We start from the raw sequence: 23,535 nt of genomic DNA on the forward strand, positions 1-23,535 counted from the left end.
CTCCCTCAGCCTCCTGATAGCTGGGATCACAGGCATGCACCATCATGCTTGGCTAACTTGTAATTTTAGTAGAGGCAGGGTTTCACCATGTTGGCCAGGCTGGTCTTGAACTCCTGGCCTCAAGCAATCCTCCTGCCTCAGCCTCCCAAAGTGTTGGGATTACAGGAACCTAGCCTAAATATCACCTAGTCTGTGAAGACTTCCCAATGGTCTTTGCTTCCCTCTCACCCCAGTCTCTTGCAACATTCTATTCAGACCTCAATAATCAACTTAGGCACAGAGTTCCACGATTACTGATTCACGTGTCACCCCAGGGTCCCACTGCCTCTCCCATACCTTTGATGAGAGTGGGGGTTCATCAAGAGCAGAAACTGTAGTTTATTCGTCTGAAAGCCTCCAGCACCCAAAATTAGTTAATAAATGTCAGCTGGAACGTGGAGTGTTAATGCACAGAGTCTCCCATCTGCAAAGGTCTTAGAAACCAGCAAGCCTAATCTCCAATTTTACTATTTGTTGATCTATTTTTGAGATAATGTCTCACTCTTTTGCCCTGACTGCAGTGCAATGACCCAATCCTAACTCACTGAAAACTCAAACTCCTGGGCTCAAGTGATCCTCTAACCTCAGCCTCCTGGGTAGCTGGCACCACTGAGCCCAGGTGATTTTTTGTTTGTTCTAGAGATGGGGGTATTGCTATGTTGCTCGGACTGGTCTCAAACTCCTGGCCTCAAGTGATCCTTCCTCCTTGGCCTCCCAAAGTGCTGGGATTACAGGCATGAGCTGCTATACCTGGCTAAACCTCTGATTTTAGATGAGCAAACTGAGGCCCACAGAGGTATGCTTAAAGTCACACAACCTATTTGGAGTAGAGCAAACCTGGAGTTGCTGGCTGGGCGTGGTGGCTCACATCTGTAATCCCAGCACTTTGGGAGACTGAGGCAGTAGGATCATTCAAACTCAGAAGTTCCAGACTAGCCTGGGCAACATAGTGAGACCTCACCTCTAGAAAAAAATCAAAAAATTAGCCAGGTGTGGTGGTGCACGCCTGTACTTCCAGCTACTCGGGAGGCTGAGGCAAAAGATCACTTGAGCCCAGGAGCTCAAGAGTGCGATGAGCTATGATTGTGCCACTGCACTCCAGCACTCCAGCCTGGATAACAGAGCGAGAACCTGTCTAAAAAAAAAAAGGCTGGACTCGGTGGCTCACACCTGTAATCCTAGCACTTTGAGAGGCCAAGGTGGGCAGATCACAAGAGATCAAGACCATCCTGGCCAACATGGTGAAACCCTGTCTCTACTAAAAATACAAAAATTAATTGGGCATGGTGGTGGGTGCCTGTAATCTCAGCTACTCAGGAGGCTGAGGCAGGAGAATAATTTGAACCCTCGAGGCAGAGGTTGCAGTGAGCCAGGATTATGCCACTGCACTCCAGCCTGGCAACAAAGCGAGACTCCATCTCAGAAAAAAAAAAAAAAAAAAAAAGGGCTGGGCACGATGGCTCACACCTGTAATCCCAGCACTTTGGGAGGCTGAGGCGGGTGGAGCACGAGGTCAGGTGTTCAAGATCAGCCTGACCAACATGGTGAAACCCTATCTCTACTAAAAATACAAAAATTAATCAGTTGTGGTGGCGTGCACCTATAATCCCAGCTACTCAGGAGGCTGAGGCAGGAGAATCACTTGAACCCGGGAGGCAGAGGTTGCAGTGAGCCAAGATCACGCCACTGCATTCCAGCATGGACAACAGAGCGAGACTCTGTCTCAAAAAAAAAAAAAAAAAAAAAAAAAGCAGGCTGGGCACGGTGGCTCATGTCTGTAATCCCAGCACTTTGGGAGGCCAAGGTGGGTGAATCACCTGGAGTCAGAAGTTCAAGACGACCAGCCTGGCCAACATGGTGAAACCCCGTCTCTACTAAAAATACAAAAATTAGCTGGGTGTGGTGGCGCGCTTCTGTAATCCCAGCTACTCAAGAGGCTGGGGCAGGAGAATTGCTTGAACCAGGGAGGTGGAGGTTGCAGTGAGCCAAAATCACGCCATTGCACTCCAGCCTAGGTGACAGAGCAAGACACCATCTCAAAAAAAAAAAAAAAAAAAATAGAATCTTCCTCCGAGCTGCTGTACCTGGCCAAATCTTTGATTAAAATTTAAACTTGAGGCCAGGTGCAGTGACTCACATCTGTAATCCCAGCACTTTGGGAGGCTGAGGAGAGAGGATTGATTGAGCCCAGGAGTTTGAGACCAGCCTGGACAATGTGGTGTGACCCTTCCTCTATTTAAATTGTTTTTTAACTTGAAAATAAGAAAATTTGCATCTAAATGAGGTAGCTTAGTAGGTAAAAACTTTAAAATCATGAGATCCATGTGGGGAAGAGGGTGTGCAGAACAGGAAATGGTAAAAGACACCTTGTCTTCACAAGAGTTTAGGAAACACTAATACAGTTCACCAGCCTCATTTTAAAACTAGGGAAGGCTGGGCGCGGTGGCTCACGCCTGTAATCCCAGCACTTATAGGAGGCTGAGGCGGGTGGATTACGAGGTCGGGAGATCGAGACCATCCTGGCTAACACAGTGAAACCCCGTCTCTACTACAGAATACAAAAAATTAGCCGGGCGTAGTGGCAAGCGCCTATAGTCCCAGCTACTCGGGAGGCTGAGGCAGAGGAATGGCGTGAATCCAGGAGGCGGAGGTTGCAGTGAGCCGAGATTGTGCCACTGCACTCCAGCCTGGGTGACAGAGCAAGACTCTGTCTCAAAAAAAATAAAATAAAAAATAAAACTAGGGGGCCGGGCACAGTGGCTCAAGCCTGTAATCCCAGCACTTTGGGAGGCCGAGACGGGCGGATCACGAGGTTAGGAGATCGAGACCATCCTGGCTAACACGGTGAAACCCCGTCTCTACTAAAAATACAAAAAACTAGCCGGGCGAGGTGGCGGGCGCCTGTAGTCCCAGCTACTCAGGAGGCTGAGGCAGGAGAATGGCGTAAACCTGGGAGGTGGAGCTTGCAGTGAGCTGAGATCCGGCCACTGCACTCCAACCTGGGCGACAGAGCGAGACTCCGTCTCAAAAAAAAAAAAAATAAATAAATAAATAAAAAATAAAAATAAAAATAAAACTAGGGGGCCGGGCGCGGTGGCTCAAGCCTGTAATCCCAGCACTTTGGGAGGCCGAGACGGGCGGATCACGAGGTTAGGAGATCGAGACCATCCTGGCGAACACGGTGAAACCCCGTCTCTACTAAAAAAAATACAAAAAACTAGCCGGGCGTGGTGGCGGCGCCTGTAGTCCCAGCTACTCGGGAGGCTGTGTCAGGAGAATGGCGGGAACCCGGGGGGCGGAGCTTGCAGTGAGCTGAGATCCGGCCACTGCACTCCAGCCCGGGCGACAGAGCCAGACTCCGTCTCAAAAAAAAAATAAAATAAAATAAAATAAAATAAAATAAAATAAAATAAAATAAAATAAAACTAGGGAAAAAGAGAGGTTAAGTGATTGTCCCAATAACACGCTGAGGGTTCCTGGCAGATGCAAAACTCAAATTAGATCCTTTTTTTTTTTTTTTTTTTAGGCGAGGTCTCACTATGTTGCCCAGGCTGGTCTCTAACTCCTGGGCTAAAGTGCTTCTCCCACCTCAGCCTCCCAGATAGCTGGGATTGCTGGCACATGCCTGGCTTGGCTCCTACATTCTTTATCAAGATTCTCTCCTCTACTTTTCACTCCCTGGGAAGTCTAAGGGCGGAGGGGGAGGGCTGAGAGGTCTAGGAGAATGTGAGACAGGAAGGCAGGTCTGACAGGGTCCATTCCCCATCAAAAATTTGACCACTGTGCTGTTAACAAAGGCTTTTCTCGGCCGGGCGCGGTGGCTCAAGCCTGTAATCCCAGCACTTTGGGAGGCCGAGGCGGGTGGATCACGAGGTCAGGAGATCGAGACTATCCTGGCTAACATGGTGAAACCCCGTCTCTACTAAAAATACAGAAAACTAGCCGGGCGTGGTGGCGGGCACCTGTAGTCTCAGCTACTTGGGAGGCTGAGGCGGGAGAATGGCGTGAACCCGGGAGGCGGAGCTTGCAGTGAGCCGAGATCACGCCACTGCACTCCAGCCTGGGAGACACAGCGAGACTCCATCTCAAAAAAAAAAAAAAAAAAAAAAAAAAAAAAAAGGCTTTTCTCTTCAAGACAATCCTCCCTCTACCTGGAATGCATGTTTCTGGTTGTGTATTTACCTGACTGGTGAATGCAAGTCTATGCATATGAAACCATATGCAGTGAGCACTGTGCTTATGGGTGCATGTCTGTGGGTCTGCAGGAGTCTGTGTGTGCAGAGGGATATATAACAGAATGAGACTATGAATAGCAGCAACTGTCCCTATGTAATTGTGAGGTCATATAGGCATACATCTGTGGGTGTTATCCCCATCCTTCCCGTCTTCTTCTTCTTCTTTTTTTTTTTTTTTTGAAACAGTGTCTTGCTCTGTCGCCCAGGCTGTAGTGCAGTGCCGTGGCACTGTCTCAGCTCACTGCAAACTCTGCCCCTGGGCTCAAGGGATCCTCTTACCTCAGCCTCCTGAGTAGTGGGGACTGCAGGCCCATGCCACCAAGCCTGACTAATTTTTGTATTTTTTGTAATGATGGGGTTTCACCATGTGGACCAGGCTGGTCTTGAACTCTCGGGCTCAAGTAACCTGCCACTTTGGCCTCCCAAAGTGCTGGGATTACAGGCGTGAGCCACCGTGCCCAGCCTTTTATTTTTACCTTTTTGTAGAGACAAGGTTTCACCATGTTGCCCAGGCTGATCTCAAACTCATGGGCTCAAGCAGTCCTCCCACCTCAGACTCCAAAAGTGTTGGGATTGCAGGCATGAACCACCATGCCCAGTCTAATTTTTATTTTATTTATTTATTTATTTTGAGACAGAGTCTTGCTCTGTCCCCCAGGCTGGAATGCAGTGGCACAATCACGGCTGACTGCAACCTCCACGTCCTGGATCAAGTAATTCTCCTGTTTCAGCCTCCCAAGTAGCTGAGATTACAGGTGCGCACAACCATGCCCACTAATTTTTATTATTTTTAGTAGAGACAGGGTTTCACCATGTTGGCCAGGTTGGTCTCAAACTCCTGACCTCAAGTAACCTGCCCGCCTCAGCTTCTCAGAGTGTTGGGATGACAGGCATGAGCTACCAGACCTGGCCGGTAGCCTTTCTATAATCGTCACAAAATGTTCTGTGGACCACGGGCAGTCTGCAGTTTGACTGAGAATATTACATGTCCTAGTCAGAGGCAGGCTCGAATCTACGAAATTCTTACTCCTGACCTTGGATTCCTAAATTGTGAGAAAAGAATGTCCTGTTTCATTCACCCCAGAATCTGCCCTCATTGCTGGTTCTGGGAGCCCTGGGGATTCCTTTCATCTGGTTTTTTTTTGTTTTTTTTTTTTCTTCTTCCACTTCTTTCTTTCAGACAATGAGAAATTTATATTAAGCTTTAATTTTGATTTTCTTTTTATTGACCTCATTTATTAACCTGGTTAGATCATGTTGGCTACTCAGCAATCTTTGTCAAACTAAGACCAGAAGGAGTCTGGGCGTGGTGACTCACGGCTATAATCCCAGCACTTTGGGAGGCTGAGGCAGTAGGACTCCTTGAGCCCAGGGGTTCGAGAGACCAGCCTGACCAACATGGTGAAACCCTGTCTCTACTAAAAATGCAATAATTAGCCAGGCATACTAGGTGCATGCCTGTAGTCTCAGCTACTCAGGAGGCTGAGGCAGGAGAATTGCTTGAACCCGGGAGGCAGAGGTTGCAGTGAATCGAGATCACGCCATTGCACTCAAGCCTGGGTGACAGAACTAGACGCCATCAAAAAAAAAAAAGAGAGAGAGAGATTCTCCTGCCACAGCCTCCCAAGTAGCTGGGATTACAGGCATGCACCACCACACCTGGCTAATTTTTGTATTTTTAGTACAGATGAGGTTTCACCATGTTTGCCAGGCTGGTCTCGAAATCCAGACCTCAAGTGATTCACCTGCCTCGGCTTCCCAATGTGCTAAGATTACAGGCATGAGCCATGGTGCCCGGCCATGTCCAGCTATATAATTAGTGGCCGGCGCCCGGCTACTGGGAGCTGTGGCTCACACCTATAACCCCATCACTTTGGGAGGCCAAGGCAGGTGAATCACTTGAGGTCTGGATTTTGAGACCAGCCTGGCCAACATGGTGAAACCCTATCTCTACTAAAAACACAAAAATTAGCTGGATGTGGGGTGTGGTGGCACACGACTATAGTCCCAGCTACTTGGGTGGGTGAGGCAGGAGAATCTCTTTTTTTTTTTTTTTTTTTTTTTTGATGGCGTCTAGTTCTGTTACCCAGGCTTGAGTACAAGGGTGCGATCTTGGTTCACTGCAACCTCCGCCTCCCAGGTTCAAGCGATTCTCCTGCCTCAGCCTCCTGAGTAGCTGGGACTGCAGGCATGCGCCTACCAAGCCCAGCTAATTTTTGTACTTTTAGGAGAGACAGGGTTTCACCATGTTGGTCAGACTGGTCTCAAACTCCTGACCTCGTGATCTGCCCACCTTGGCCTCCAAAGTGCTGAGATTACAGGTGTGAGCCACCATGCCCGGCCTTTTTTTTTTTTTTTTTTTTTTTTGAGACAGAGGACAGAGTCTCGCTGTGTCGCCCAGGCTGGAGTGCAGTGACACAATCTCAGCTCACTGCAACCTCCAACTCCCAGGTTCAAGTGATTACCCTGCCTCAGCCTCCCAAGTAGCTGGGACTACAGCCGTGTCCTACCACACCCAGCTAATTTTTGTATTTTTAGTAGAGACGGGATTTCACTATGTTGGCCAGGCTGGTCTTGAACTCCTGACTTCATGATCTGCCCGCCTCGGCCTCCCAAAGTGCTGGGATTACAGGCTTGAGCCACCATGCCCGGCCAGCAGGAGAATCTCTTGAGCTGGGGAGGCGGAGGTTGCAGTGAGTGGAGATCACGCCACTGCACTCCAGCCTGGTCCACAGAGTGAAACTCTGTCTCAAAAAAAAAAAAAAAAAAAAAAGAATTAGCCAAGCATGATGGCATGATGGCGTGTGTCTGTAGTCCTAGCTACCCAGGAGGCTGAAGTGGGAGGATCGCTCAGCCCAGGAAGTCAAGGCTGAAGTGAACCATGATTATACTACTGCATACCAGTCTGGGCGACAGGGGGACCCTGTCTCAAAAAAAGAAAAAATTAAATTAAATTAAAAATTTTTTAAGTTAACATTTTTTCTCCTCCAACTATAGACCTATTGATTTATTGAACATTTTGTCCAAAAGATGTGTCAGCTTCTAGGTTGAGTTTCTTGGGCCAATGCTTTACATCAAGAACAGGCAGGTGGTCGGAAGTAATGGCTCAAGCCAGTAATCTCAACATTTTGGAAGGCCAAAGTGGAAGGATCACTTGAGGCCAGGAGTTCAAGACTAGCCTGGGCAACATGGTGAGACCCCCATCTCTACAAAAAATACAAAAATTAACCAGGTGTAGTGGTGCACGCCTATGGTCCTAGCTACTCGGGAGGTTGAAGTAGGAGGATCGCTGGAGCCCAGGAGGTTGAGGTTGCAGTGAGCCAATACAGTACTCTAGCCTGGGGGAAAGAGCAAGAACCTGTCTCAAACAAAACAAAACAAACAAAGCAACGCAAAATACAGCAGACAAGACTGTACTTCCTTCAGGGGTCATTTCTATAGTTCAGTTTCTCTGAACATGTAGAGCACAAAAAGTAAAAAAGAAAAAAGAACAAGCAGGCTATTCTACTGTTGTACTCTGGACCACCTTGTGGCAAAATCTGTCAGAAATCACTTAAAATGGCCAGGCCTGGAGGCTCACGCTTATAATCCTAGGGCCAAGATGGGAAAATCACTTGAGCTCGGAAGTTCAAGACCAGCCTGGGCAACATAGTGAGACCTTGTCTCTGTAAAAATAAAAATAAAAGGCCGGGTGCGGTGGCTCACGCCTATAACCCCAAAACTTTGGGAGGCTGAGGCGGGTGGATCACGAGGTCAAGAGATTGAGACCATTCTGGCCAACATGGCGAAACCCCATCTCTACTAAAAATACAAAAAATTAGCTGGACGTGGTGGTGCGCACCTTTAGTCCCAGCTACTCAGGAGGCTGAGGCAGGAGAATGGCATGAACCCGGGACTGCATTCCAGCCTGGCGACAGAGCAAGACTCCCTCTCAAAAATAAAGTAAAATAAAGGCCGGGCGCGGTGGCTCACACCTGTAATCCTAGCACTTTGAGAGGCTGAGGCGGGTAGATCACAAGGTCAGGATATCAAGACCATCCTGGCTAACACGGTAAAACGCTGTCTCTACTAAAAATACAAAAAATCAGCCAGGCGTGGTGGCGGGCACCTGTAGTCCCAGCTACTCGGGAGGCTGAGGCAGGAGAATGGCGTGAACCCGGGAGGCGGAGCTTGCAGTGAGCCGAGATCACGCCACTGCACTCCAGTCTGGGCTCCCAAAGTGTGGGATTACGGGTGTGGTGTGAGCCACCGCACCCAGCCTCCAGCTATTTTTTTTTTCTTTTTCTTTTATCACCTGAGAAGCTGTGAATGAGAGGGCCTGTTTTTGTAGTTTTTGAATTTTTGTAGAGACAGGGTTTTGCGGTGTTGCTCAGGTTAGTCTCAAACTCCTGAGCTTAAGCAATCCACTGCCTCAGCCCCCTAAAGTGCTGGGATTACAGGCATGGGCTACTGTGCCCCGTCAGTAATTAATTTCTAGTGGGTAGATCAGGGATGTGTCCTGGGCTACCTCCTTTTTCATATTTTTTAAAATATATAATACTTTTTTTTTTTTGAGATGGAGTCTCACACTGTTGCCCAGGCTGGAGTGCAGTGGCATGATCTCAGCTCACTGCAACCTCCACCTCCCAGGTTCAAGTGATTCTCCTGCCTCAGCCTCCCAAGTAGCTGGGATTACAGGCACCCGCCACCACGCCCAGCTAATTTTTTGTATTTTTAGTAGAGATGTGTTTTTTTAGTAGAAACTAATTTTAGTTTCACTATGTTGGCCAGGCTGGTCTCGAACTTCTGATGTTGTGATCCACCTGCCTCTGCCTCCCAAAGTGCTGGGATTACAGGTGTGAGCCACTGGGCCCGGGCTGGTTTTTTTTGTTTTGTTTTGTTGTTTTTTTTTTTTTTTTGAGACAGAATCTTGCTCTGTCGCCCAGGCTGGAGTGCAGTGGCGCGATCTCGGCTCACTGCAACTTCCGCCTCCCGGGTTCACGCCATTCTCCTGCCTCAGCCTCCTGAGTAGCTGGGACTACAGGCGCCCACCACCATGCCTGGCTGATTTTTTGTATTTTTGGTAGAGACAGAGTTTCACCGTGTTAGCCAGGATGGTCTCGATCTCCTGACCTCGTGATGCACCCGCCTCGGCCTCCCATAGTGCTGGGATTACTGGCATGAGCCACCACGGCCGGCCGGTTTTTTTTTTTTTTTTTTTTAAAGAGATGGAGTCTCACATCTCACTCTGTCACCCAGGCTGAAGTAGTTCAGCACATGATTGTAGCTCACTGCAGTCTGAAACTTCTGGCCTCAAGCAATCCTCCCATCTCAGCCTCCCGAATAGCTGGGATTACAGGCACGAGCCACTGCACCTGACTTTAATTCCTCTCTCTCTCTCTCCTTTTTTTTTCTTTTAGAGATGGGATCGCACTCTATTGCCCAGGCTGGAGTGTGGCGGCATGATCATGGCTCATTGCAGCCTCAACCTCCTGGGCTCAAGTGATCCTCCCACCTCAGCCTCCTGAGCAGCTGGGAGCACAGGTACACACCACCAAACCCAGTTAATTTTTTTATTTTTTGTAAAGGTGGATTCTGGCTATGTTCCCCAGGCTGGTCTTGAACTCCTGGGCTCAAGCAGTCCCCTTGCTTTGGCCTCCCAAAATGCTGTGATTATAGGTGCAAGCCACCACGCCTGGCTTAATACCTTTTTTGAATGAACTCAGTAGCTTCTTGACACAGAGAACAACAACAACAACAAAAGCCTTATTTTATATGCAAACAAAATGTATTTATGTCTTGAACATAGAACTGATTCTGCTAGTCAAGTATCGCTATAAATAAAGGATATAGAGCAATTATTCTAATTGGTATTTTAGTAGAAGTCCCCCAACTAGTAACATGAATGTACCTGATAATCCCTTTTACTGAGTCCCCTCCCTTGGGTACCTTGGTGTGCTTCTTGCACCATGGGAGTTTTATTAGGATGGAGCCTTACTTACAGCTTGGCAATCCACACTGCTTTATGAAAGTTTCTGGGAGTCTGGCAGTTATGGAAGCTCAGTTCACCATGTCCATGCCATGGCAACCCAAGTTCAATCCCAGGTTCTCCCAATCACTTGCTGGCAGAAGGGCACCAAGCATGGTGGTTCATGCCTATAATCCCAGCACTTTGGGAGGCTGAGGTGGGCAGACAAATACTTGAGCCCAGGAGTTTGAGACCAGCCTGGGCAACATGGCAAAACCCCATCGGTACAAAAAAAAATACAAAAATTAGCCAGACTTGATGTCCCATGCTTGTGGTCCCAGCTACTTGGGAGGATGAGGTGGGAGGATCACCTGAGCTTGGGGAGGTCAAGGCTATGGTTAGCCAAGATTGAGCCACTACCCTCCAGCCTAGGTGACAGAGCGAGACCTTGTCTCAAAAACAAAACAAAAAAAACAAAAAAAACAAGACTTACTGGCAGAAGGCTGTTGGGCAGGTTGCTAAACCTCTGTACTTCCCTCAGTTCCTTCATCAGCAAAATGATGACAAAAATAAGACTTGCATCTAGGGCTGGCTGTGGTGAGCATGATACATGATATATAGATGATCTCATAAAATAAAATTTTTAACATAGTGCTTGCTACATAGACACTGGCCTTAAACATCTTCCAGGCTAAAATGATTGATCATTTTCATTTTCCTTCATGATTTTTGGCACTTCCACGGGCTACTTTTTCATCTTTGATATATGTACCTAAAATGGAAACTTTACTACCATAAATGGAAAACCAAAATCATGAGACATAAATGGAAGTGAAACAACAGCGCACACTAAAAAAAATTAACATTCGTAAATGTTCATCCATTATCCCCTAAAATCACTCACACACTTGAGTGGTGTACAGGTCATATTTTAGGAAATGCTGCACTACAAGAGAGAACTTTGAGCTTAGGCTGCTGCTTGTGGATGAAAGGAGCTGGCCTATTGACAAAAACGTAATGGGTGAAGTGGGAGGATTGCTTGAGACCGTACATAGTGTGAGTGCAGCCTGGGTGAAATAGTGAGACCTTATCTCCACACACACTTTTTTTTTTTTTTTTAAAGATGGAGTTTCGCTCTTGTTGCCCAGGCTGGAGTACAATGGCACGATCTCGGTTCATTGCAACCTGTACCTCCTGGGTTCAAACAATTCTCCTGCCTCAACCTCCCGAGTAGCTGGGATTACAGGCACCTGCCACTACGCCTGGCTAATTTTTCGTATTTTTAGTAGAGACAGGGTTTCACCATGTTAGCCAGGCTGGTTTCGAACTCCTGACCTCAGATGATCCACCCGCCTCAGCCTCCCAAAATTTTTACATTTTGGCCCAGCCAAAAATTTATTTTACATTTTACACGTAAAGGGTATTATGCCAGGCACGGTGGCTCACACCTGTAATCCCAGCACTTTGGGCGGTCAAGCAGGGGTGGATCACTTGAGGCCAGGAGTTCGAGACCAGCCTGGACAACATGGTGAAACCCCGTTTCTACTAAAAATACAAAAATTAGCCGGGCGTGGTGGCATGTGCCTGTAGTCCCAGCTACTTGGGAAGCTGAGGCAGGAGAATTGCTTGAACCCGGAGGCAGAGGTTGCAGTGAGCTGACATTGCACCACTGCACTCCAGCCTGGGTGACAGAGCAAGACTCCATCTATAAATAAATGAAATGTATTGTTATTATTATGTTTTAATAGAGACGGAGTGTTGCTGTGTTGCACCGGCTAGTCTTAAATGCCTAGTCTCAAGAGATCTTCCTGCCTCAGTCTCCCAAAGTATTGGGATTACAGGTGTGCCTGGCCAGGAATTATTTTATAATTACCTGGGCGTGGTGATACACATCTGTAGTCCTAGGCTACTCAGGAAGCTGAGGTGGGACAACCACTCAAGCCCAGGTGTGTGAAATTACAGTGCCCCAACCTGGGCAACAGAGTGAGACACTATCTCTAAAAAAAAAAAAATTTAATAGATACCTCCTACGTGCCAGATTCTGACCTAGTGCTGAGGACGCAGAGGTGAGCAGAGAGCGTCCCATGCATTTGGCCCTGCCCTCTGTGACAGAGGTGGGTGTCCCTCTGGTGGGTCACTTCATTTTCACAGGAGGCTGTAAGGCTTGTAGTTAGCTCACTGATCAATAATATCTGAGACTACCAACAACATGGCCGCACGCGACAGCAACACTTGCCAGGAAGTAACATTTCAAAATCACCACCGTTAACCATTTACCAAGCTAACGTTTAGTGAAACAGTTAAAAGGATGAGGCAGAGCTCCACATACTGACACGGAAAGACATCCCGCATACCCCATGGCAAGCAAGTTGCGGAACAGAATGCAGAGTATATGCCTATTTGCATTGACATATGTATATAGGGGATTCTTTTAAATAAGCTCTGTGCTAAGCCTTTATTTGCATTATTTCATGTAATTCTCATAATAATCCTATGAAGTGCTATTATTATCCCCATTTTACAGATGCAAAGACTGAGGCCCAAACCAGGTAAAATGATTTGTCTGAGGCCTCACAACAAACAAATGAACAGTGGAGTTGTGAAGTGAGTCCTGGTCTGCCAGCCTGCAGAGACTAGACTCAACCTCCATGTTTTCCAGCAGCCATACATAGGAAAATCTGGAAGGACACACACCAAATGGTTCACGATGGGCATATCCCAGAAGTGGGTTTGGAGGAGGCTGCGTTTCTTATATTTCTTTATATGCCTCTGTACTGTTTGAGTTTTAAATTTTATTTATTTTTTTCAATAATTAAATAGAGATGGGGTCTCACTATGTTGCCCAGGCGGGTCTCAAACTCCCGGGCCCGCGTGATCCTCCCATCATGGCCCCCCAGAGTGCTAGGATTACAGGCGTGAGCCACTGTGCCTGGCCTGTTTGAGTGTTTTTAAAACAGCAATGTGCTAATTTTGTAATAAGAAAACAAAAACAGCTGGGCGCGGTGACTCACGCCTGTAATCCCAGCACTTTGGGAGGCTGAGGCAGGCAGATCACCTGAGGTCAGGAGTTTGAGACCAGCCTAACCAACATGGAGAAACTCCATCTCTACTAAAAACACAAAATTAGCCGGGCATGGTGGCCCATGCCTGTAATCCCAGCTACTCAGGAAGCTGAGCAGGAGAATCACTTGAACCTGGGAGGCAAAGTTGCGGGGAGCCAAGATCGCGCCACTGCACTCCAGCCTGGGCAACAAGAGCGAAACTCCGTCTCAAAAAACAAACAAACAAACAAAAAAATCCTAGCCAGGCGTGGTGGCACACGCCTGTAATCCCAGCTACTAGGGAAGCTGAGGCAGGAGAATCGCTGGAACCTGGGAGGCGGAGGTTGCAGTGAACCAAGATTGTGCCACTGCACTCCACCCTGGGCAACAGAGTAAGACCTTGTCTCAAAAAAAAAAAAAAAAAAAGAGAGAGAAAACATAAACAACAAAACTACTGCCAAGACATAAACTCTACCATGAGACACAATCATGTGAGTGTCTCTGCACAGCCCACCCTGCCCTCCCACTCCTCTCCTTGTATCAAAAGGCATCAACATAGAATAGGTGACATGGGACAAAAAGGTTTATGACCCAGGAAGTTCAGGAAACACTGGTTTAGACAAAGCGAATCAGGCTTCTTCTCGGGGAGACTTTTGGAGCTTTAACAAGCTAATGTTGGTTGTGATGTGATCGTGATTATGATGGGCCAGAGCTTGTAGCTGAAGCCATGTTGAGTTGGCCTCAGAGCCCTCTCCTTTCCAGGTGCCTAATGCAACTAGTGTCCTTTAGTACAACAGTTGGAAAAGGAGTTCCAGATACGTTATGTATGTATGTGTGTATGTATTTTGACACGGAGACTTACTCTTGTCGCCCAGGCTAGAGTGCAATGGTGCAATCAGCTCACTGCAACCTCCGCCTCCCGGGTTCAAGCGATTCTCCTGCCAGCCTCCTGAGTAGCTGGAATTACAGGCATGTGCCACCACGCCTGGCTAATTTTTTGTATTTTTAGCAGAGACAGGGATTTTCCATGATGGCCAGGCTGGTTTCGAACTCCTGACATCAGGTGATCCACCCACCTTGGCCTCCAAAAGTGCTGGGATTACAGGCATAAGCCACTGTGCCCTGCCATATTTATTTTTTAGAGATAGAATCTAGCTGTGTCACCCAGGCCAGAGTGCAGTGGAGCGATCATAGCTCACTGCAGCCTCGAACCCCTAGCTCCAGATACTTTAAAATCAACACTGAGGTTGATTGTTAAGAGGCCACATTACTGGATGGTACCTTGGTCCTATCTGCTCCTCACCCCCCACCCCACCCCACCCCACTGAGAATTACTTTCACTGAATTGAGCTTGGCCTTGAAGCCATCAGCTTGGGTGTGTGCCTGGAGTTATAGGATATAGTCTGTGTTTTATGTGTAGTCCCTGCCCTGCTTCTGAACACATCTGTACACATACATTTTCCTATAATATGTATGGTGTTTTGGCTTGTGTGTGTGTGTGTCTGTGTGTGGCTGTGTGAGAGACCCTCTTCTAAAGCAGATCCCATGGCCCTGCTCAGAGTCCAGCCTGCTTGAGTTCTCACACCCCTCACACTATATACAGGAAGCAGGCTGATTTGCAAAGCCACACCACAAATGTGAGGGAATGGGTGGTTCACTGGCCTGCCAAGCTGCTGAGTGGGCGTAATTTGGGTGTGGACAGCCCTCCTTTTGGTGCATCATTTGCAGGGGGAGGGAGTGCCTCACTTCCCTTGAACACCTACTATGTGCCGGCCAGGTGCAGTGGCTCACGCCTGTAATCCCAGCACTTTGGGAGGCCGAGGTGGGCGGATCACAAGGTCAGGAGATCGAAACCATCCTGGCCAATATGGTGAAACCCCATCTCTACTAAAAATGCAAAAATTAGCTGGGCGTGGTGGCGCACCTGTAATCCTAGCACTTGGGAGGCTGAGGCAGGAGAATCACTTGAACCCAGGAGGCATTTTTGTTTGAGACGGAGTTTCAATCTGTTGCCTAGGCTGGAGTGCAATGACTTGATCTCTGCTCACTACAACCTGCACCTCCCGGGTTCAAGCGATTCTGCCTCAGCCCCCTGAGTAGCTGGGATTACAGGCACCTGCCACTGCCACCACGCCTGGCTAATTTTGCATTTTTAGTGAAGACAGGGTTTCACCATGTTGGCCAGCCTGGTCTCAAGCTCCTGGCCTCAAGTGATCTGCCCGCCTCAGCCTCGCAAAGTGCTGGGATTACAGGTGTGAGCCACCGCGCCCAGCTTGATTATTGCCTCTTTACAGGTAAGTAAACTGAAGTTCAGAGAGAGATGAAGCCACTTGCTCAAGGACATGGTAGAGCGGAATTATGACTGGGTCGGCCTGTCTCTGAAATGCATGTTCTCTGCCCCACACCACATCTGTGGGCTCTCTTGCCTTTGGTCTTGCTCTGAGGTCTCTGGCCTCGTGGTACCCAAGGAACAGAATCCAGGGATAGTGACCTTGGCTTCATATCCTAGGCACTCTCGAAAATGGGTCTTTCTCCTTCTCAGAACTGTCTTGACTCTGGCAGGAAGCTTTCCAGATCTTAAGAAATGCCTTCTCCCCTCCTCTGAACCAACCCTCAGCCTGTTGTCAGCCCCTGTCCACTTGGCCCTTCTCTCTTTGAGAAGAGCCTCTGTTCCTGGGGCCCAAGAGCAAGGGACCCTGTTTGATTCATCTGTCATAGGGCTGGGTGGAAGGAACTGCTCATGCCTGTCCAGGGTGAATGACCCTCCCTGAAGCGCGGGGAGAGCCACCATGTTCCCTAGCCCCCACAAGAGACTACAGGACTCGGAGCTGTAGATAGGAGAAAGGCTGGGACCTGCTGACTAGGCGGAAAGTGTGTGTCAAGAAAAACTCCAACGAAGCAGGGGAAACCTGGAAATCTGGCTGAGTGGGGACTCCCCCAAAAAATTAAGGCTCAGAGTTAAAAAGTGAGGAGGTGAGCAGGTAGCAACTATGCCTCCCCAATCTCTCTCCACCTCCCTGGGGTTTGAAGCAGGAATCAGCAAAACCAACTGGCCCTACACAGGCAGGGCTGAAGCCGGAGGGAGCCAGGGGCGAGGGGAGGACATCCTGCTGTGACGCTTGGCAGGGGCAGGAATGGTGACTTTCCAGATGGGAGTTCAGCGCTTCCTCACCCAGGGCCAACTGCACCCCTGTCTGGGATAAAAATAGTACTTCCTCTTCCTTTCTCCCATCATTCTCTTTCACTCCCAACCTCCCAGACTCAGATCAGATATGTCCATCCACCCTGGAGCTCCATCCCGGGTGATGGACACCCCCACACATATTAGTCCACGCCCATCAGGAGACTCTTCCCTCGATCACTGAGGATAAAATCACTCCTCGCATGTCCATCTGGATGCCCTGGGTGATCTCTCTCTCTCTCTCTCTCTCTCTCTCTCTGTCTCTCTCTCAGGAGATTCTTGTCACTGGGGTCTGTCCCAGAAACCAGAAGGATTCCTGGGTCCTCTGAGTCCAACCTGTCCATCACCCTGCTCCAGGCGGGGTGGTCACAGCCTCGGACATCACTCTCTCAGTGGCAGTGGCCCAGCCCTGCCACTGCCTTGCTGAGAAACCATAGGCAGTGAGTGCCTTGTTATCTCTGGGCCTCAGGAGCCTCATCCTCATGGCATGAGGGACTGGATTTGGTGGTTTCTGGAAGCCTTTTAAACACCTGACTGTCCATGTGCCTGGTCTCCAGGAAACATGGTCCCAGTGAGGTGGGGCTGCTGGTGGACAGCACGGCAGAGGCAAGCGCCACCAGCTTCGCAGGAAAGAGGCAACCTAGCGACACTGCCTGCCTCCCACCTGACCTTGAGCGAGGATCTTCTCTCCCCAGCCACAAAGGGCTGCTGTGTCCCTAGGGAGCCTGGGCCCGCGTAACCGCAGCCGTCTGCTATCAGGCCTCTCACCCCAGTGCCTGCGCCCCCAGTACCAGCGCTCCTTACCTGCCCAGCCCGGGAGCCCTCTGGTCCCATTCACATGGTCCTTCTGGCCTAAGTTGGCTGCCTGGACAGTCTCAGCTCCCTTCACCGTCGTAGCCACCACCTGTCTCCTCGCGCCCACGTCCCACCCTGACTTCCTGCCTCCTCCCGAGGGCTCCGCAGCCAACCGGGCCCCAGCAGCCCAACCACAACCCTCTAGCACCCCAAGCTTCCTGCCACCATAGACCCCCGCCTCTCAGCCCTTGGGGGTCCCCTACATCTCCAGGCCAGGCCCTACTTCCCCTACTGTCCCAGGGCGACACTGGGAGGTTTAAAGTTGAGGGGAGGATGTCTGATAGACCCTCCCTTCTGCCCTCCAGAGTGCATCTGGGCAGGAGATTCAAGGGCAGCCTTTGGGCCCAGGGAGCAGGGGGCAAGCAGACACACACTCAGCTTACGGTGAGAGGCAAGCAGCACCGCAGCACCGCTGTTGCAGCTGAGAGACCCTTTTGTTTCTATCTGGCAGCAAAGGTAGCATCATTCAGAGTCAGAGGAGAGGACAATATCCCTGTTAAATAGCTGGTGAGCAGACCACGCATGTTACAGTCAGGTCAGGCCAAGAGAACAATTCCCATGTCATCTTGGAGCATGGGACAGTGGGTTTATTATAGTCAAGGGTAGGTGAATGGTAGGCTACCATCCCTCTTACAGACAGAGTGCTGGAAAACAGCCTGTTTCAGGAGGCAGACAGGAGGACAACCTCATGTCTCCAAGAGGGCATCGTAACGGCCCCTGCTGTAGTCAGAGGCCAGGACAACACCCACTAATCATGGTCGGAGAGTAGGGCAACACTTTGAATTCAGGTAGAGGCAAGGTCACAGCCCCTGGCAGAGGTGGAGGGCTTGGCACTATCTCCTGCAACAGGTGGATGACAGAGCAAACAGGGCCGCTCAGGCCCCCAGGTGCAGGCCACAGACAGTCAGGACTTTCTGTTATAAGCAGGAGGCAAGAAGATCCTCACGAGCAGCAGGCAGGCAAAGAATTTCCATTTCCCCTGGGGCCAGGCTGAGGGGGCGCCCATCATTAGCTGAGGGCCAGGTCACCAGTGATATGAGGAACGCCAGGTGGCCTCATCGGGTCCGAGAACCCAGCCTTGACCCCCGCAGGAGGAAAGTGCACATGCGTCACTGCCTGAGTGAGCTGGTGGGGGGAGGGGAACCCACAGAGCATTGTTGGGGTTTGTGAGGTGGAAGCGATGCTGTGTGCGCCTCAGCTGCGGAGAGAAGGGGGGGCAGGAAATGGGTGGGGGGAAGAGGAAGCCTGAGTTGGAAAGTCAGACAAAGAGGGTAACACAAGAAACAAAGGCTGAGAGAGACAAAGTTGAAAAACCTTCACAGTGACACAGAGCCTAGAGTTGGAGCTCCAGGTGCAGGGCCCAGACTCCGTTGCAATGTAAGCCTGAACACTTCACAGTCCATCTCCGGGTCTCAGCACAGAGTAGAAAGACAGCAGCTGGGAGTAATAGTTCACATTCACTGAGTGCTCACTGTGCACTATTTCCCTTAAGGCACATCCGCTGCCTGTGGAGTGAGAATCAGCACCTCCATTGTGGAGGTGAGGAAATAGACTCAGGGGTTAAGGGAGCTCCTCAGGGTCTAATAGAAATAAACGGTGGCTCAGGCCTGTAATCCTAGCACTTCGGGAGGCCCAGGCAGGTGGATCACTTGAGGTCAGGAGTTCGAGACCAGCCTGGCCAACATGGCAAAACCCTGTCTCTATTAAAAATACAAAAATTAGCCAGGCATGGTGGCGGGTGCCTATAATCCCAGTTACTCAGGAGGCTGAGGCAGGAGAATCGCTTGAAATCGGAAGGCGGAGGTTGCAGTGAGCCAAGGTCACGCCACTGCACTCCAGCCTGGGTGAAAGAGTGAAATTGCATCTCAAGAAAGGAAAAGAGAAGAGAAGAGAAGAGAAGAGAAGAGAAGAGAAGAGAAGAGAAGAGAAGAGAAGAGAAGGAAAAGAAATAAAATAAAATAAAATAAAATAAGCCAGATGTAGTGGTGGCCGCTTGTAATCCCAGCTACTTGGGAGGCTGAGGCAGGAGAATCACTTGATCCCAGGAGGCAGAGGTTGCAGTGAGCCGAGATTGCGCTACTGCACTCCAGCCTGGGTGACAGAGCGAGACTCCGTCTCAAAGAAGAAGGAGAAGAAGAAATAACAACAAAAATAAATAAATGGGGTAGCTGGCTTTGAACCTATGTCTCCCAGATTCTGCATTCTTCAGCAGCCCAATTTACCTAAGTCACCTCCCATGGGCCTGCAGTGAACTAGGGTGGTCCCAGTGACAGGCGACATTCAGATAACGGCCTTGGGCCTAAATAAACGACTGCAAGAGACCTTGATAGGAACCAGAAAGGGCGTTTATTGAGGAGTTTGAGGGTGTGAGATCCTCCTCCTCCCCCTCCCAGCTGGGGCAGCAGAGGAAACAGGATGCTGGGGTTTTGCACTCTTGGAATTCAGCTCTCAGAAACCTAAATGTTCCTCCTCCCCCGCCAGGAGCTGGTGCCTCTGGGGCACCCCTCCCTTTCCTCTTCCCAGACAGGCAGGGGAAGCAGCATTGGGAGAGGGGGCGGGGAGTCAGGGGGGCACAGGTGTTCCTCAGCAGAGGGTGAAGCGCCGGGCGCTGATGTTCATGCGCGTGAGGCCCAGGTGCCGCAGCAGCGGGGCCAGGGCCAGGCCGGCCCCGGGCTCCAGCTCCAGCTCCAGCTCGGCCTCATCCAGCAGCTCCTGATGCAGGTGACAGGCTTGGTCCATCTTCAACCGGTGCAGCTGGGCCCGCAGCCGCAGCAGCTGCCCTGCCAACTGCCGGTCCTGCGCCTGCATCTCCCGCTGCGGCCGAGAGGGGGCGTGAGCCTGCCGGACAGGCCCTCGGTCGCTCGCCCTTTCTCCCTTCCTGGCAACGCCGGGCCTTTGCACTGGCTGTGTCCTCCCCAGCCCCCTCTCACCTCAGCTTGATCTCTCCCCATCTCCCAATCTGGCTTCACCTGGTGGTTCTCAAACCTAGCTAAGGAGTCTTTGTTTGTTTGTTTGTTTATTTGTTTGTTTGTTTGAGACGGAGTCTCGCTTTGTCTTCCAGGCTGGAGTGCAGTGGCACGATCTCGGCTCACTGCAAGCTCCACCTCCCAGGTTCACGCCATTCTCCTGCCCTAGCCTCCCGAGTAGCTGGGTCTACAGGCGCCGGCCACCACGCCCGGCTAATTTTTTGTATTTTCGGTAGAGACGGGGTTTCACCGTGTTAGCCAGGATGGTCTCAATCTCCTGACCTCATCATGATCCGCCCGCCTCAGCCTCCCAAAGTGCTGGGATTACAGGCGTGAGCCACCACACCCGGCCAGGAGTCATTATTAAGCAAATCCAACTGCCTGGGCCCCATCCCAGATCAACTAAGCGGAATCTCTGCGTTGGAGCCCAGCTGGGTATCTTTATATCTGCACATGCTGAGTTGGGAGCCACCTACTGAAACTTCATCTCTTCAGAATCTGCCTGCAGCATCGCTGTATCTTTGGGCCATAGAAAGTCCCAGAGTAGGGGAAGCTGTGTCTTTCCCAATTTATAATGGTGCCCCACACGCCCCAACGCCAGTGTTCTGTCCCCTAAGCAATAAGAGCATAAGGTCAGTACACTGGATGGAGTCCTTCTTCAGCAAGACTCCCTGAATACAACACTGGACAAATCCATTCCCAGCTCCTCGGCCCAGGACACCGGAGTTGCCTGCAGTAACTGCCCCATGCCTGTGGTCTTGGGCCCTGAGGAGGACCAGCCTGAGGCCCTGTGCAAAGCTGCCCGCCCCAACAGACTCACCAGCTCCTGTCGGAGCCACTCAAGGGCGGTGTCCATTGAGTCGAAACCACAGATGTCCCCAGGTCCCCCTGGTCCAGGTTTGGCTTGGGCCCTGCGCCAGGCCTGGCTCTGGACCTGGGCTGTCCACTCCAGATATGAGGGCCGCCGAGTCTGCAGCTGTAGCTTGGCTGTCAGTGCCTTCACAGAGTCCAGGCTCTCCCCCTCCTCATCCTCCTCGTCCTCTTCACCCACTGCCTGGAATTTCAGTAGCCTCAGGGACATGGCAGGTTTGAGGTGAGTGACAGGGCAGGGCTGCAGCTCTGGAATTAGGGAAAGGCTGGCAATATTGCCCAGGGAGAGGTGGTAGAAGCTGAGAGTGAGAAGAGCGTGCCAGGGAGTGTGCGGTGGTCAATGTTGAAGGTGGGTTAGGGGGGCTGAGTGTGCCAAGGTGAGTGAGCAGATGGTTGTGTGAGGCCAAGTATGCAAGGGCTGGAATTTTCCTGGACTGCTAACTTGAGAGCCACGTGATGCCCATCTGGGTGGGGGCCGGAGGAACCCTGCTCCTCTGGCCCTTTGGATGAATTTTATTGTCTTTGCCCAGAAGGAGACACCCAGTTCCCAGAAAGGAAGTTACTCCAGGATGAGAAAAGCATCATTCATACCAGAATCTTGGCCCTCCTCCCAAGACCCAAGTTAAGGGAGCTGAGATCCGGGAGGAGGCTGCCTAGCCACCCCTTGTCCTTACTCGTGACACCAGCCCTTCAGGAAAGGACTAGCCTACAGGGCCCTGGCCTGGGAGTCAGGAGACCTGGGTTCTAGTGCTGGCTCTGCAGAACCTTGGGCGAGTCACTGACCTTCTCAGAGCTCTGTTGGGACAGATGAAGGATTTCAGGCTAATACTCGAAGGAGTCCTCAAGGGCTGCCTGCAGGAGAAGGGCAGAGCTGTGGATGGGCTCCTTGCCTTCCCTCTCCCTGCCCCTCCCAGGGCTTCAACCAGAGCAGTTCCCTTTTTTAAACTTTGTTTTGAAACATAACGTACACAACAGAAGGACGGCTGCAGTGCCTCATGCCTGTAATCCCTGCACTTTGGGAAGCTGAGGTGGGCGGATCAAGAGGTCAGGAGATCGAGACCATCCTGGCTAACACGGTGAAACCCCGTCTCTACTAAAAATACAAAAAATTAGCCGAGTGTGGTAGCATGCGTCTGTAGTCCCAGCTACTTGGGAGGCTGAGGCAAGAGAATCGCCTAAACTCGAGAGGCAGAGGTTGCAGTGAGCTGAGATCAAGCCATTGCATTCCAGCCTGGGTGACAGAGCAAGAGTCTGTCTAAGAAAAGGAAAAAAAAAAAAAAAGAAAAGAAAAGAAAAGAAAGAAGAAAGGCTGGGCGCGGTGGCTCAAGCCTGTAATCCCAGCACTTTGGGAGGCCGAGGCAGGCGGATCATGAGGTCAGGAGATCGAGACCATCCTGGCTAACACGGTGAAACCCCGTCTCTACTAAAAAAATACAAAAAAACTAGCCGGGCAAGGTGGCAGGCGCCTGTAGTCCCAGCTACTCGGGAGGCTGAGGCAGGAAAATGCGTAAACCCGGGAGGCGGAGCTTGCAGTGAGCTGAGATCTGGCTACTGCACTCCAGCCTGGGCGACAGAGTGAGACTCTGTCTCAAAAAAAAAAAAAAGAAGGAAGGAAAGAAAGAGAGAGAGAGAAAGAAAGAGAAAGAGAAAGAAAGAAAAGAAGCATAACATACACACAGAAAAACTGTACATATCATAAATGCATGGAGACATGGTGGCTCACGCCTGTAATCCCAACATTTTGGAAGGCCGAGGCGGGCAGATCACCTGAGGTCAGGAGTTTAAGACCAGCCTGGCCAACATGATGAAACCCTATCTCTACTAAAAATACAAAATGATCTGGGCGTGGTGGTGCACGCCTGTAATCCCAGCTACCCAGGAGGGTGAGGCAGGAGAATCAATGGAGCCCGGGAGGTGGAGGTTGCAGTGAGCCAAGATCACGCCATTGCACTCCAGCCTGGGCAAAAAGAGCAAAACTCCATCTCAAAAAATAAGTAAATAAATAAATAAATGAATGTATGGCTCGATGAATTCTCCCAAAGTGAACATATCCATGTAACCAGCCCCCAGATCAAGCAACAGAGTGTTACCAGCACCCAGGAAGGGCTGTTAGCTTCCCGTGTGCTCCTGGCCTGTCACTAATCTCCAAAGGGTAACACCACCCTCATTCTAACAACACCCAGGAAGGGCTGTTAGCTTCCCGTGTGCTCCTGGCCTGTCACTAATCTCCAAAGGGTAACACCACCCTCATTCTAACAACACCCAGGAAGGGCTGTTAGCTTCCCGTGTGCTCCTGGCCTGTCACTAATCTCCAAAGGGTAACACTACCCTCATTCTAACAACATAGTTTTCTCTGTTTGTATACCTTCTAGTCGTTCACAAACTTTAGTATGCATCAGAA

The 23,535-nt window shown here is 50.3% G+C and overlaps 2 protein-coding genes across 3 annotated transcripts in view; both read right to left on the minus strand.

Annotated features, from left to right (window-relative positions):
• Positions 1-17,380, minus strand: part of LOC105494636 (LCK proto-oncogene, Src family tyrosine kinase) — a 33,085-nt gene extending 15,705 nt beyond the window's left edge. The window contains exon 1 of one of the 2 annotated variants that reach the window (XM_011763240.3): positions 17,248-17,380. The gene's annotated coding sequence lies outside the window, so the exon portion shown is untranslated. The remainder of the gene's footprint in view (positions 1-17,247) is intronic. The other variant, XM_011763243.3, reaches the window with a different exon arrangement.
• Positions 17,381-19,625: 2,245 nt separating this feature from the next.
• On the minus strand, positions 19,626-21,610 carry LOC105494635 (family with sequence similarity 167 member B). Its single transcript, XM_011763238.2, has 2 exons — positions 21,085-21,610; positions 19,626-20,112 (listed from the first exon to the last, which is right to left on the minus strand). Exons 1-2 carry the CDS (start codon positions 21,343-21,345, stop codon positions 19,882-19,884), a joined length of 492 nt encoding a protein of 163 aa, XP_011761540.1. The 5' UTR covers positions 21,346-21,610; the 3' UTR covers positions 19,626-19,881.
• Positions 21,611-23,535: the final 1,925 nt, after the last annotated feature.

Source organism: Macaca nemestrina, chromosome 1 (genome assembly GCF_043159975.1).
Source record: "Macaca nemestrina isolate mMacNem1 chromosome 1, mMacNem.hap1, whole genome shotgun sequence".
Taxonomy (NCBI): domain Eukaryota; kingdom Metazoa; phylum Chordata; class Mammalia; order Primates; family Cercopithecidae; genus Macaca; species Macaca nemestrina.

Coding starts and splice junctions, on each gene's coding strand:
- LOC105494635 (XM_011763238.2), bottom strand. CDS start 21,345: ATGTCCCTGAGGCTACTGAAATTCCAGGCAGTGGGTGAAGAGGACGAG. Junction 20,113..21,084: donor AGTGGCTCCGACAGGAGCTG/GTGAGTCTGTTG, acceptor TCTCGGCCGCAG/CGGGAGATGCAGGCGCAGGA.